General features: G+C 44.2%; 1 protein-coding gene across 1 annotated transcript in view; it reads left to right on the top strand.

Moving 5' to 3' along the window:
- The window catches only part of LOC306915937 (glutamate receptor ionotropic, NMDA 2C-like), a gene marked incomplete at its 5' end in the record, with an annotated part of 162874 nt that extends 152338 nt beyond the window's left edge, over nt 1-10536 (top strand). The window contains 5 exons of the mRNA XM_079493608.1: nt 6608-6815; nt 7615-7864; nt 7943-8072; nt 8757-8909; nt 9195-10536. Of these exons, the coding sequence (XP_079349734.1) occupies nt 6608-6815; nt 7615-7864; nt 7943-8072; nt 8757-8909; nt 9195-10427 (1974 nt within the window). The 3' untranslated portion in view covers nt 10428-10536. The remainder of the gene's footprint in view (nt 1-6607; nt 6816-7614; nt 7865-7942; nt 8073-8756; nt 8910-9194) is intronic.
- Between the last annotated feature and the right edge of the window lie 5035 nt (nt 10537-15571).

Genomic DNA, 15571 nt, shown 5'->3' with positions numbered 1-15571 from the left:
ATACCTATTCAAAGAGTTGTGCCGCATTTTTACGATTTTTCAAAAATAGCAGACCTACAAGTTCATAGCGCGCCACTCGGTGGCGTGCTATGAACTTGTAGATGTGCTATTTTTCAATAGCTAAAGTATAACAGAATGCTTGAAACACCAAAAGGGGTTCCCGCCCAGAATGGGTTAACAGAGTGACAGGTTGATGTGAGCCGTTTTGGGTCGTGTGTTATGATGAGGTGCAATTAGTGTGTTCTGTGATGTGGCCGCTGGCTATTTAGTAAGCAATCATGCAGGTAATGAATACGTATTAACGAAACAGCCTATAGCATCGGAGAATGCAAATGAACCGTAACGGTGTTTATTTGAGCTTAGAGGAGTGAACAGACGGGAAAGCAGCCCGCTATTGTTGTTTGTCTGGCTTCTGTTCTGTGAATTAGACCAAACCTTTCAGGACGCACACTGCGTGTAAAGAGGAGTTAACGGGCAATTATGGGCACTAGATTTGCCCGTAAACCTCAAGTTTAGCAGCATATAAAGTTAATATACGGTAATATACAGGTGTGATGGTACATATACAGTTAATATACAGTTAATATACGGTAATATACAGTTAATATACGGTAATATACAGGTGTGATGGTACATATACAGTTAATATACCGTTAATATACGGTAATATACAGGTGTGATGGTACATATACAGTTAATATACAGTTAATATACGGTAATATACAGTTAATATACGGTAATATACAGGTGTGATGGTACATATACAGTTAATATACGGTAATATACAGGTGTGATGGTACATATACAGTTAATATACGGTAATATACAGGTGTGATGGTACATATACAGTTACTATACGGTAATATACAGTTAATATACGGTAATATACAGTTAATATACGGTAATATACAGGTGTGATGGTACATATACAGTTAATATACGGTAATATACAGGTGTGATGGTACATATACAGTTAATATACGGTAATATACAGGTGTGATGGTACATATACAGTTAATATACGGTAATATACAGGTGTGATGGTACATATACAGTTAATATACGGTAATATACAGGTGTGATGGTACATATACAGTTAATATACGGTAATATACAGGTGTGATGGTACATATACAGTTAATATACGGTAATATACAGGTGTGATGGTACATATACAGTTAATATACGGTAATATACAGGTGTGATGGTACATATACAGTTAATATACGGTAATATACAGGTGTGATGGTACATATACAGTTAATATACGGTAATATACAGGTGTGATGGTACATATACAGTTAATATACGGTAATATACAGGTGTGATGGTACATATACAGTTAATATACGGTAATATACAGGTGTGATGGTACATATACAGTTAATATACGGTAATATACAGGTGTGATGGTACATATACAGTTAATATACGGTAATATACAGGTGTGATGGTACAACTCAGGAGTTTACGGGAGTTTGTTGGAAAGTTTAACGGGAGTTTCCTGTAATATACACATCCGTATTCCAAGCTTTTTCCGCAGTGGCAACCCGCAGAAATAATCATATTTGAACTGGGGGGGACCCCCCAAACTGGGGGGGACCCCCCAAAAGTAATGATATTTGAACTGGGGGGGACCCCCCAAAAGTAATGATATTTGAACTGGGGGGGACCCCCCAAAAGTAATGATATTTGAACTGTAACTGTAACTGTAACTGTGCGTGCGTGTGCTCGTGCGTGCGTGCGCTCGTGTGTGCGTGGTAAATGGTAAATGGTAATTTATATAGCGCCTTTATCCAAGTTGCTTTACATAGATTGTGCATTACATTCACCCATTCATACACCGATTGCGGCAGAAGCCATGCAAGGTACCAACCAGCACATCGGGAGCAGTGCGTGCGTGCGTGCGTGCGTGCGTGCGTGCGTGCGTGCGTGCGTGCGTGCGTGCGTGCGTGCGTGTGTGCGTGCGTGCCTCCTACAGACGATCAAATATTGGCAGTGACATGAAAAAATGAAAGATGTAGTATAGCTCAGTGTTCAACTCAATGAAGTTATATTACTGGACAAGACAATGGCTACGTTTACATGGACAGTTAAATCCCCTTTACATCCCGTTTACATGGACAGTTAAATCCCCTTTACATCCCGTTTACATGGACAGTTAAATCCCCTTTTCATTCAGAATAACGTTTACATGGACAGTTAAATCCCCTTTTCATTCAGAATAACGTTTACATGGACAGTTAAATCCCCTTTTCATTCAGAATAAAAGACAATGGCTACGTTTACATGGACAGTTAAATCCCCTTTTCATTCAGAATAAAAGACACGGCTACGTTTACATGGACAGTTAAATCCCCTTTTCATTCAGAATAAAAGACAATGGCTACGTTTACATGGACAGTTAAATCCCCTTTTCATTCAGAATAAAAGACAATGGCTACGTTTACATGGACAGTTAAATCCCCTTTTCATTCAGAATAAAAGACAATGGCTACGTTTACATGGACAGTTAAATCCCCTTTTCATTCAGAATAAAAGTTAAATCCTATTAAAACTTGTCATGTAAACACCTACAAAAACTTAAATCGGAATTAAAATGGCCAATCTGATTTAAACTTAAATCTGATGTAACTGACCGGTTTATTCCATTTTGGACTCATGTAAACACTCATTCGGATTTAAGTTCATTCTGGTCTTTCTGTGCATGCTTGTTTCCATGTTATGCTCTTGTTTTGCGATTAATTATAAGTAACTAGATATGTTTAATTTCACATCTCTGAGAGCAACCTCTCATAGGCTACAGGATACATCAAATATAAATTAATATGGCATAAAAGTGTTTTTGTTCTTTAGTGGAGTAAAAGTTTATTTTTATTTTTTTACTGAAATGTAGTGGAGTAAGTTTTTTTTTTAACCTAAAATGCAGTGGAGTAGAAGTAAAAGTATTGGTAAATACTCAAGTAAACTAGAAATACCTCAAAATTGTACTTTAGTAGAGTACTAAAGTAAATGTACTTATTTACTTTCCACCACTGGACCTAAACATATCCGCCCCGCCCCCTATCCAATCAGAAGCCTTCCCAGCCCCAAACCTGATGTGGAATGAAATAATAGGATTTAAAAGTATCGTCCATGTAAACACTCATTCGGAATGACCATTTCCCATGTAAACACGCAGCAAAAAACATTATTTCTGAATTAATTCATTCTGAAGTTTTCATTCTGAATTAAAAAGCCCTCATGCACCGCAGCCAGTGAAAATCAAACACCTTCCTGTACTTCCCCCTTACTTTCCTTAAAGGTGTAGTGAAATGAAAAATACGTTTTTCACACTTTTAGACCATCTCCGTGGTCATCATATGGTCATACCTAACAATGGATGCCAAAAAAATGGGAAAATTCTAATTTTTGTGTGTTTTTATATCAAACGTCCATAAAAATATATTTTTTATTACTTCCTGAAAACGAAAACGTGCTGCGTGATGACGTGTCGAGGCCCACAGCGATAAAAGCCAATAAAAATGAAGCTCACCCGTTTAATTCCCCATATCTCCGCATCCGTCCAGCACAGTCTGCACAGCTGCTACTGATTACAGATATCTTCCGTTTTTATTCCCATTCAAGATAACATCCAGAGAGTGTATTACTCGGTTTTAACTTAATCATCACGCTAAAAAATGTATCTGAAAACATTATAGGGTAGAAATAAGCCACATAAGAGTAAACTGGTAAAGCTGGACGACTATCTGATTTGTAAACAAACATCCACACGCTGTCCTGCGTAGCATAGCTACCGTCCCTAGCTACCGTCCCATCCCCTGAAGGAATGCGACGCTCTGATTGGTTCAGAAACCTCATAGCGGTGTTTCAACTTGAGACCGTCTGAAACTTCAAAATAAAATGTCCACCATTTCCGTTTCACTACGCCTTTAAAGGGATATTAAACGTCAACGCGGACGTAGACGGTCCAGTGGGTTATTATTACTGGTCCAGTGGGTTATTATTACTGGTCCAGTGGGTTATTATTACTGGTCCAGTGGGTTATTATTACTGGTCCAGTGGGTTATTATTACTGGTCCAGTGGGTTATTATTACTGGTCCAGTGGGTTATTATTACTGGTCCAGAGGGTTATTATTACTGGTCCAGTGGGTTATTATTACTGGTCCAGTGGGTTATTATTACTGGTCCAGTGGGTTATTATTACTGGTCCAGTGGGTTATTATTACTGGTCCAGAGGGTTATTATTACTGGTCCAGTGGGTTATTATTACTGGTCCAGAGGGTTATTATTACTGGTCCAGTGGGTTATTATTACTGGTCCAGTGGGTTATTATTACTGGTCCAGTGGGTTATTATTACTGGTCCAGTGGGTTATTATTACTGGTCCAGTGGGTTATTATTACTGGTCCAGTGGGTTATTATTACTGGTCCAGTGGGTTATTATTACTGGTCCAGTGGGTTATTATTACTGGTCCAGTGGGTTATTATTACTGGTCCAGTGGGTTATTATTACTGGTCCAGTGGGTTATTATTACTGGTCCAGTGGGTTATTATTACTGGTCCAGTGGGTTATTATTACTGGTCTAGTGGGTTATTATTACTGGTCCAGTGGGTTATTATTACTGGTCCAGTGGGTTATTATTACTGGTCTAGTGGGTTATTATTACTGGTCCAGTGGGTTATTATTACTGGTCCAGTGGGTTATTATTACTGGTCCAGTGGGTTATTATTACTGGTCCAGTGGGTTATTATTACTGGTCCAGTGGGTTATTATTACTGGTCCAGTGGGTTATTATTACTGGTCCAGTGGGTTATTATTACTGGTCCAGTGGGTTATTATTACTGGTCCAGTGGGTTATTATTACTGGTCCAGTGGGTTATTATTACTGGTCCAGAGGGTTATTATTACTGGTCCAGTGGGTTATTATTACTGGTCCAGTGGGTTATTATTACTGGTCCAGTGGGTTATTATTACTGGTCCAGAGGGTTATTATTACTGGTCCAGTGGGTTATTATTACTGGTCCAGTGGGTTATTATTACTGGTCCAGTGGGTTATTATTACTGGTCCAGTGGGTTATTATTACTGGTCCAGTGGGTTATTATTACTGGTTCAGTGGGTTATTATTACTGGTCCAGTGGGTTATTATTACTGGTCCAGTGGGTTATTATTACTGGTCCAGTGGGTTATTATTACTGGTCCAGTGGGTTATTATTACTGGTCCGGTGGGTTATTATTACTGGTCCGGTGGGTTATTATTACTGGTCCAGTGTGTTATTATTACTGGTCCAGAGGGTTATTATTACTGGTCCAGTGGGTTATTATTACTGGTCCAGTGGGTTATTATTACTGGTCCAGTGGGTTATTATTACTGGTCCAGTGGGTTATTATTACTGGTCCAGTGGGTTATTATTACTGGTCCAGTGGGTTATTATTACTGGTCCAGTGTGTTATTATTACTGGGGTCAGTTCGACTGGGAATAAGTGGCTAATCAGCCTGTGGATGAAGCCTGCATAGACTCCATGCAGCACTGAGTAATTACACACCGCTGGGCCGTCATTAGATTAGCACTTACATTCACATCTGAAACCCAGAGCCCCCCGTCCCCGTCCCCGTCCCCTCCCCCCTCCCAGAGGGCCAAATTAAATTGTGTCTCCGACGACAACTTTTCCTTCTCGGACAGCTGTAGCCAGAGAGAGAGAGAGAGAGTCTCGGGAATCAGCCTTGTGTGTCTGCCCAGAAACGCTCTCTCTCTCTCTCTCTCTCTCTCTCTCTCTCTCTGGACTATTATATATTGAGGAGGATCAATATATATTGAGGAGGATAGCCCCTTGAGTTGTATCAACTCGTTTTAGAGGGGGTTCTCGGGCACAACACAATGAATACAGTACATTTATTGCAATGCACTCTCACACCACTCTGAGCCGTTCATCACTATCCCGACTTCAACTAGTTCAAAACTCCGCAGCCAGAATCCTCACCAACACAAACCGCAGGGCACATATAACTCCAGTATTAGCCGCACTACACTGGCTTCCTATTAAAGCCAGAATTTATTTTAAAATACTTTTAATTACTTTTAAAGCTTTACATGTGCTGGCCCTGCTCTATATCGTCCATAAGACCAATGTCAGAACCTCTCAGGTCCTCCAACAAAGGTCTGCTAGAAATACCCGCGTCCAAGCTGAAAACAAAGGGTGACCGCCGGTCATTCTCTGTGGTAGCTCCTACCCTATGGAATGCCTTGCCCCTGGCGTTGAAAAATGCTGAATCAGTTTTTGAATCGGTTTTAAGAGACTCCTAAAGACTCATTCATTCCGTAAATATTTCTCCCATGTACCTTCGACCTGATTCATTTTATACCCCTATGTCTTTGTTCTGCCTTGTTTGTTCTTGCTCACTGCACTACTGTGTTATATTGTCACAACTGTGTGATATGTTCTGTGTTTTAACCTGCTTCTATTGTTTATACTGTGTCTTATTGTTCAGCACCTTGTAACTTTGTTTCCAAAGGTGCTTTATAAATTAAATGTATTTACTTACTTTCTCTCTCTCTCTCTCTCTCTCTCTCTCTCTCTCTCTCTCTCTCTCTCTAAACTCTCAGGCCATCTACAGCTGCTTCAGCGGGGTGGAGGACCCCCGGCGGCCCTCAGGGGGGGGCCTGGGGGCCCACCCGGACGTGACTTCCAGCTACGCCCAGGCCAACATGCTGAAGATGCTGCGCACGGCCAAGGAGCTGGTGTCCACCGCCAACGTGGAGGGGTCCCTGGAGCACGCCACCAAGACCGTGCAGCAGTGGGGCCGCCACGGTGGTGGGGGGGCCCCGCTGGGGGCCCCGGGGGGCCTGCGCTCCACACCACAGGTATAGAGCCGCCACTCTGAGGTGGTGTTTTTTTTTTAGTGTGGGGGGAGGCATACTATGGTCCGACGGAGCATTGGTTCGATATGCGTCCGCACCTCGGACTAGCGCCTGCTCCCGTGCTTGCGGTTATGGTTAGGTTAGGGGTTGGGGTATCGGATCAATGAATCGTCGGACCAAACACATGTACCCGTGTGTGGGTGGGTTACGGAGCTATGTGTGTGGGTGGGTGGCTGGCTGGCTGAGTGGTTGCGTCTGAGCACGAAAACAGCATGGTTGTTTTTCACCACCTGTGCGCAACCTAACACACACACAAACACACGCACATATTAACTGTATATATGGTGATTTCGGGTGTGCCAGTACAGTACAGTAACAGTGTAACAGTATAGTAGAGGGACCCCCACACGGTAACTATATAATTTCTCAACCGTTTCGGACGCGGGGCGGCTCGCCGGAGTCGGGCCGGCACCCTGGGTGCTGGAACTAAACTCTTAATTTCTGACGTCAACATGCGAAAACAAAATATGAACACGAGGGATTATCCAGCGACTTTATCGTAACGATAGCGAGGTAAGCAAGCAACATTATTGCTTGTAAAAATACAGTAATACAAAATACAGATACAGATAAAACAGAGTAAAACAGAGTAAAACAGAGTAAAACAGAGTAAAAGCGGCCATATCTGCGCGCCACCCCGAGCTGCTATTTTGACAGAAATCTCGGCGATGATTGTGTTAAAATGTTAACAGTGACATCATCCCTGTCCTGTCCACAGGTGGCCTCCACCACCGAGACGGTCCCGGGCGGCTTCGCCTACGTGACGGAGAACCACCACCCCTCCTCCTCCCCCCCACTCCCTGTGACCCCACCCCCCCTGGCTCCCTCCTGCTCCTCCTCATGCCCCGCCCCCCAGAGGGGCGTGGCCCGCCCCACGCCGCTCCGCTACACCCTGCCGGCGCGACGCTCGGCCTCGTCCTGCCTCTACGACCGGCCCCTCCCCCTCCCCATGACCCTGGCCCCTCCCCCCTCCTCCTGCCTCTACGACCGGCCCCCCCTCCTCCTCCCCGTGTCCTGCAGCCTCAGCAGCCCCCACCTGGCGGGGGACCCCTCCCCCCACCACCACCGGGACCCTCCCCACTACCACTACCAGACCACGGGGGGGAGGGGCTACGTGGACACGCCCTTCATGCCCTACGCCGACCTCCAGGTGACCCACATTCTTTTTGTACCTCTAAATGTTACATTTTCCTTTCCCACCCTAAAACATGATCATCAGGTCTTATTGTTATATAAGGAGGTATAATGTTTCCCAAAAAAAGTGTACAGTATTTGTTAAAATGTCGTTTTTATGTGGACACGCCCACCAGTTCATGAAGTATGCCTGGTTTGCCTGGTGGCTGGTGATGGGTGGTGATCCACCTGAACTGAAGCCGCACCCACAGCTGTAGTTGTATGATAAAGGGGGAAGGGTTAGGGGAGGGGCTGATTGTATATTACTGTTTATTCCATTGGCCCGTTTGACTGTCAAGGGTTCAGCCTCCAATTTAATACACCATTGCACTTAAAAACGACTCCAGGGTGTCTAATGAAGTACTGTCACCTCATAGACACATGAATAACTGGAAAAATACAAACATTGTCGGACTCCCTCTTTAAAACGGAATGTACCTGATGATCATGTTTTAGTGGCGGAAATAATCACGGCACTCCATCTCTCTTTGAACGCCAGGGGGCGGTAGATGCTTAGGTAGCAGGTGCCAGGGGGCGGTAGATGCTTAGGTAGCAGGTGCCAGGGGGCGGTAGATGCTTAGGTAGCAGGTGCCAGCCGAATTTGCAACATGAGAGAAGAAGAGCCGGACTTGTTGTTTTGGTAGAAGTGAAACTGCTACAGCCGCCGGCTCTGTGGAGGACCAACAAGGCTCTGTGGAGGACCAACGAGGCTCTGTGGAGGACCAACGAGGCTCTGTGGAGGACCAACGTGGCTCTGTGGAGGACCAACGAGGCTCTGTGGAGGACCAACGAGGCTCTGTGGAGGACCAACGAGGCCTACTAGCGTTTCCATCAGTGTTTTGATTAGTGGGAAGTTGAAATAAGGTTTTATTAGGTGCTGGTCCTGCCTATTTTATCTCATTTTGACACTAGCTGTTGCTTGCAATGACGCAGCAAAAAAAATGCTAATTATTATTTTTTAAACGCTGAATTAATCTAATCTCGTTCTCTCGGGCATGGCGTTGAAGCAGTTGAGTATTGAACTTGAGTGAATGTACTTATATAGTTACTTTCCACCACTGACATCCGTCAACACTGTTCTCATTTCCACGTTCCAAAGGTTCCCGACATCTACGCCTCGCACTCGGCCGCCGTCTCCCGTCCGCCACCGCCGCCCCACGTCGACGACGACCAGCACGTCTACGAGGGCGTGGCCATGAGGAAGAGGAGGCGGTCCCGGAGCGGCGTGGTCACAGCAGGGGAGGAGCCTCCGCAGCCGCAGAGGGACGCAGGAGGAGCTGAGAAAGATGGAGGAAAGACGGCTACCTCCGTCTACCTGACGGAGCTGAACGCCGACCACCTCGTCCTGGACGACCACGACCACCACGGCTCGTCGTCTCTCGATGCCGAGCGCGGTGGCCTCCTCTACGGGGGGCCGGACTACAGCTCCTGGCCCCCCGAGGACCTGGTCCTGAGAGGAGTGGTGGGGGGTGGGCGGGGACACCTACGGCGCCTACGGCGGCGGCCATCTTTCCTCAAAGCCACGTGGGCCGGCGGCAGACTACGCCACCTCGACAACTCCTCGTCGGTCGCAGCCGTCTCCCCTCCCTCGTCCTCCGCCCCTCTGCCCGACCTGTTCCCGTGCGCCCTGGTTGCGGCCGCCGCTCCCCCCCAGCCCACCCCGCCGTCCCCCCCCAGCGGCGGCGAGCCCTCCCCTCTAGTCCCGCTCCTGCTCCGCAACAACAACCACAACCTCTGCCTCCTGCCGCGGAACCAGGCCTACCTTCACATCCGGCAGGACCAGCGCTGCAGGCCCGGCGGACACAACAACAACAACAAGGCCCTGCAGAGGCTGCAGCGCTACTCCCAGTCGGCCCACCTGCCCCCCCACCACCTCCCCTTCCCCGCATCCGCCACCTACTGCGGGGAGGCGCTGGTGGTGCGGCGGCCTCCCGGTGGTGGTGGTGTAGTCACCGGGCCGATGATGGGCGTGGGGGTGCGCAGGGCCACCAGCCTGCTGGGCAGCAGCAGCAGACAGTACTCCCACTACGTGAGCTCCTACCCGGGGCTGCCGCTCTACCACGACCCCCTGGACCTCCACCTTCACCACCACCACCACCACCAGACACCACCGCCACCGCCGCCCAGCAACCCCAACGGGGGGTGCCAACGTCGGCCGGCGTACCACCACCAGGAGGGCCTTTACGGAGGCCTCTACGGGGCTTACGCCGTCTACCAGGGGGGGTCGCAGCCCGCCGGACTGGAGCGGACGGCGGGGGGAGCCCCCGATGGGAGCCCCGCCTGCATCCTGAGGCCCTGGAGACGAGTGTCCAGTTTGGAGTCGGAGGTCTGAGATGTTTTTGGTGAGGTCGAAAAAGTGGAAAGTGTGGTTTTCAAAGGTTTTTGTCCCAAAACTTGTCCCAAAACTGACGCTGTGGCCTTGTGGAGCGGCTCTTTGACGCTGTGGCCTTGTGGAGCGGCTCTTTGACGCTGTGGCCTTGTGGAGCGGCTCTTTTTTTAATTGATCTACGAGAGATCAAAGCGAAAGGAGGGACTGCATGTCACTCTGTGGACTGATCCAAAACATGGAATGTTCTAATCCTGGCGTGTCTACAGTAAACACTGCGTGAAAAGAGGAGTTAACGGGCAATTATGGGCACTAGATTTGCCCGTAAACCTCAAGTTTAACAGAATATACAGTTAATATACGGTAATATACAGGTGTGATGGTACAATGCGGGAGTTTACCGGAGTTTGTTGGAAAGTTTAACGGGAGTTATCCTGTAATATACACATCCATATTCCAAGCTTTTTGCGCAGTGAAAGCGTTTATAGCAGAGGAAAGCTTTGGACTCCATGCATAGAGTAGCCTGGTGAAACCGCTCCCCCTGCTGGACACCATACCCAGGAGAGCTGGCTGTGCACAAACTATGGTGCACAGATCTGCGTTAAATGGAACAAATATCCTATAGCTGGATTTTAACGGCAAAACATACCGTAGACCTCTCGCGGTCGTCTAGTCGGGAGGTAAACGACCGCGTGTTGTCAGGGAAAGGTCGGAAAGTCCGGAAGCGTGACGTTGAATCGATGAACGATGGACGCCTCCAGGGGGTCCCTCTACTCTACTGTACTGTACTGTACTGTACTGTACTGTCACTCCCGAAATCACGTAAAAGGCTGCTAAAAACTCAGCTTCCCATCATGCACCTGTGCACCGTGTGAAGCTCAACAGTGCCACTTTGTCACCTGCTGGTGGTACTCTAAACAGACATAGGGACACACATAGGAGTGGTGGCACCACTCAAAAAGCGCTGTATGCCAAGGGTGCTGAAACACGAGGCATGACGCTGGGTTGAGCAGTGCTCCTAGTAGCACATGTATCGTATGTATACGGTATAGAGGGTATGCGCATGCTTAAAGTGAATGGCACATCGAGTGGCAAATCGAGTGGCAAAGCAACAGGCAAAGTGAGTTTAACATTATTTAATGTTGTTTAATGCAATCAGATAAGACTTTTCTGTGTGGATGTATGGGCTGTCAACGACAGAAAGTAGTTTTTTGCCACTTTGTAGGCGTTCCTGCATAACTTCCTGGTTTGATGATGATGTCACACGCATACCCTCTATTACGTTACATACACACAAAAAAACTACAACAAGTAATATAGAATATGTGGCTAAATTTGGCTAAATTTGACTGAGGGACTGCCATTGGATTCTTTTTTAATTTTCCATGTCATACAAAAGCAGGGAATCATAGCTTCAAATTGACATATTGGTTGTTCAGTTTGACCCACCGGTTTTGGAGATATGGCTTATAGAGTAATGTCTTGCAGAGAAACAGTGAGTTGAGAAAACAGGCTTGAAAGGTCCTTCTGTGGACTTCTGTGGACATTTGACCTAGCTAGCATTTGACCTAGCTACATGTTTAAGCATTTATTTCATATTTACATGTCTTCTGTGGACTCTAACATTACACCTAGCTACATGTTTAAGCATTTATTTCATATTTACATGTCTTCTGTGGACTAACATTACACCTAGCTACATGTTTAAGCATTTATTTCATATTTACATGTCTTCTGTGGACTCTAACATTACACCTACCTGTAGCTACATGTTTAAGCATTTATTTCATATTTACATGTCTTCTGTGGACTAACATTACACCTAGCTACATGTTTAAGCATTTATTTCATATTTACATGTCTTCTGTGGACTAACATTACACCTAGCTACATGTTTAAGCATTTATTTCATATTTACATGTCTTCTGTGGACTAACATTACACCTAGCTACATGTTTAAGCATTTATTTCATATTTACATGTCTTCTGTGGACTAACATTACACCTAGCTACATGTTTAAGCATTCATTTCATATTTACATGTCTTCTGTGGACTAACATTACACCTAGCTACATGTTTAAGCATTTATTTCATATTTACATGTCTTCTGTGGACTAACATTACACCTAGCTACATGTTTAAGCATTTATTTCATATTTACATGTCTTCTGTGGACTCTAACATTTGACCTAGCTACATGTTTAAGCATTTATTTCATATTTACATGTCTTCTGTGGACTCTAACATTTGACCTAGCTACATGTTTAAGCATTTATTTCATATTTACATGTCTTCTGTGGACTAACATTACACCTAGCTACATGTTTAAGCATTTATTTCATATTTACATGTCTTCTGTGGACTAACATTACACCTAGCTACATGTTTAAGCATTTATTTCATATTTACATGTCTTCTGTGGACTCTAACATTACACCTAGCTACATGTTTAAGCATTTATTTCATATTTACATGTCTTCTGTGGACTAACATTACACCTAGCTACATGTTCAAGCATTTATTTCATATTTACATGTCTTCTGTGGACTCTAACATTACACCTACCTGTAGCTACATGTTTAAGCATTTATTTCATATTTACATGTCTTCTGTGGACTAACATTACACCTAGCTACATGTTTAAGCATTTATTTCATATTTACATGTCTTCTGTGGACTCTAACATTACACCTAGCTACATGTTTAAGCATTTATTTCATATTTACATGTCTTCTGTGGACTAACATTACACCTAGCTACATGTTTAAGCATTTATTTCATATTTACATGTCTTCTGTGGACTCTAACATTACACCTAGCTACATGTTTAAGCATTTATTTCATATTTACATGTCTTCTGTGGACTAACATTACACCTAGCTACATGTTTAAGCATTTATTTCATATTTACATGTCTTCTGTGGACTAACATTACACCTAGCTACATGTTCAAGCATTTATTTCATATTGACATGTCTTCTGTGGACTAACATTACACCTAGCTACATGTTCAAGCATTTATTTCATATTTACATGTCTTCTGTGGACTAACATTACACCTAGCTACATGTTTAAGCATTTATTTCATATTTACATGTCTTCTGTGGACTAACATTACACCTAGCTACATGTTTAAGCATTTATTTCATATTTACATGTCTTCTGTGGACTAACATTACACCTAGCTACATGTTCAAGCATTTATTTCATATTTACATGTCTTCTGTGGACTCTAACATTACCCCTAGCTACATGTTCAAGCATTTATTTCATATTTACATGTCTTCTGTGGACTAACATTACACCTAGCTACATGTATAAGCATTATTTTCATATTTACATGTCTTCTGTGGACTAACATTACACCTAGCTACATGTTCAAGCATTTATTTCATATTTACATGTCTTCTGTGGACTCTAACATTACACCTAGCTACATGTTCAAGCATTTATTTCATATTTACATGTCTTCTGTGGACTCTAACATTACACCTAGCTACATGTTCAAGCATTTATTTCATATTTACATGTCTTCTGTGGACTCTAACATTACACCTAGCTACATGTTTAAGCATTTATTTCATAATTATTTAATTATGTCGATTTCAGCTCTGACATTTATTTCAGACATGCTCTAATATGTGAAGAGTCTGCCTGCAGTGCTATTAACTCATTTTGGATTTTAAAAAAAAGATATATATATGTCTTTCTCCTCTGGTGAAAAGCTGGAGGTTGCGCAATGGCATGCTCTCAGTCAAACATGGCCACATAATGTCTGTTGGATGGTTTGATAAGTAGTTAGATTACAGTACTCGTGAGTGTACTTTGAAGTGTGTGTAGTATGTTTCTGTAAGACTTGTATTAGGAGTGCCCTGGGAGAAAAGCAGTGGTGGATTATTTTTATTTATTCATTTTTTATTTCAAATGTACTTGAGTAAAAGTACAAACGTATTGGTACCAATTAAAGTAAAAGTTCCCAAAGGTCACATTTAAAATGTATAAAAAGTATTTTGAAAATAGCACATCTACAAGCTCACATTGTGAGCTTGTAGATCGGCTATTTTCAAATGGCCAAAATGTATATAGGGCTGAAGTGGTTAGTGTATGTTTTGTGTTAATTATAATAATCATATACAAAGTAACTAACTCAAGTTTTCTCAAGTACAATATTTGGATCGGAGATGTAGTGCAGTTGTAGTAAATGTATGTACTGGAAATTGGAAATACTCAAGTAAAGTACAGATACCTCACAATTGTAGGCCTACTGTACTTGTACTGTACAGTGCTTAAGTAAATCGTACTTAGTTTAATTTCCACCACTGGAGAAAAGAAAAGTATATCGCAGAAGCATGACGGTCCCTGATGAGTATTGGATACTGTTTTGATATTTCAGATCTAATGAGAGGTGTAACAGATCTAATGGGAGGTGTAACAGATCTAATGGGAGGTGTAACAGATCTAATGAGAGGTGTAACAGATCTAATGGGAGGTGTAACAGATCTAATGGGAGGTGTAACAGATCTAATGGGAGGTGTAACAGATCTAATGAGAGGTGTATCGAATGCTGTTTTAGGGGTGACGCAACAATCTTATCGAATAGCCAGTGATTGAACGGTTCAGGTGCAAATATTTCACACATCATCAATAAATGACTTGGCGTCACAGAGAATGAGGAAAAGTGATAGTATGAAAGTATCAGCGATCAGCGCTAGGCGATCACACACTGGAGAGCATTAATATCAGGGGTTCTCAACCTGTGGGTCGCCAAATTATTTCCGGGGGGTCCCCAAATAATTAAAAAGAAAAAAACGTTTTCTTTTTTGCAACTGAATGGCTGGAGTCGCCTGTAGCCTCTCGCCCACAGGCGACTCGGCCCCGTTGGAGTTTCAACCCGATAGACAGAGAATGGTAAACCCTCGTCCCTCCCTCCCCACTGACTGACGACCTGGCACGTCTCACCCAATCACAAGCCACGGCGCTCCTTCCAGCCCCTCCCACACCCCGGGTGGGTGCGGGTCCGAAAGCTATAGGCCACGCCTCTAACCCCCCCCCCCCCCATGGGTCTCCGTGAGCGAGACCCAATCAGATCGCAGCAAAAACACATCATAGGGCTTCACGAGATTTATATCTGTATATTCTGATGAATACT

This window comes from Electrona antarctica, assembly GCF_951216825.1.
Source record: "Electrona antarctica genome assembly, chromosome: 22".
Lineage (NCBI taxonomy): Eukaryota > Metazoa > Chordata > Actinopteri > Myctophiformes > Myctophidae > Electrona > Electrona antarctica.
The sequence above is the reverse complement of the archived record's forward strand: the minus strand, read 5'-3'. Positions and strand labels throughout refer to the sequence as shown.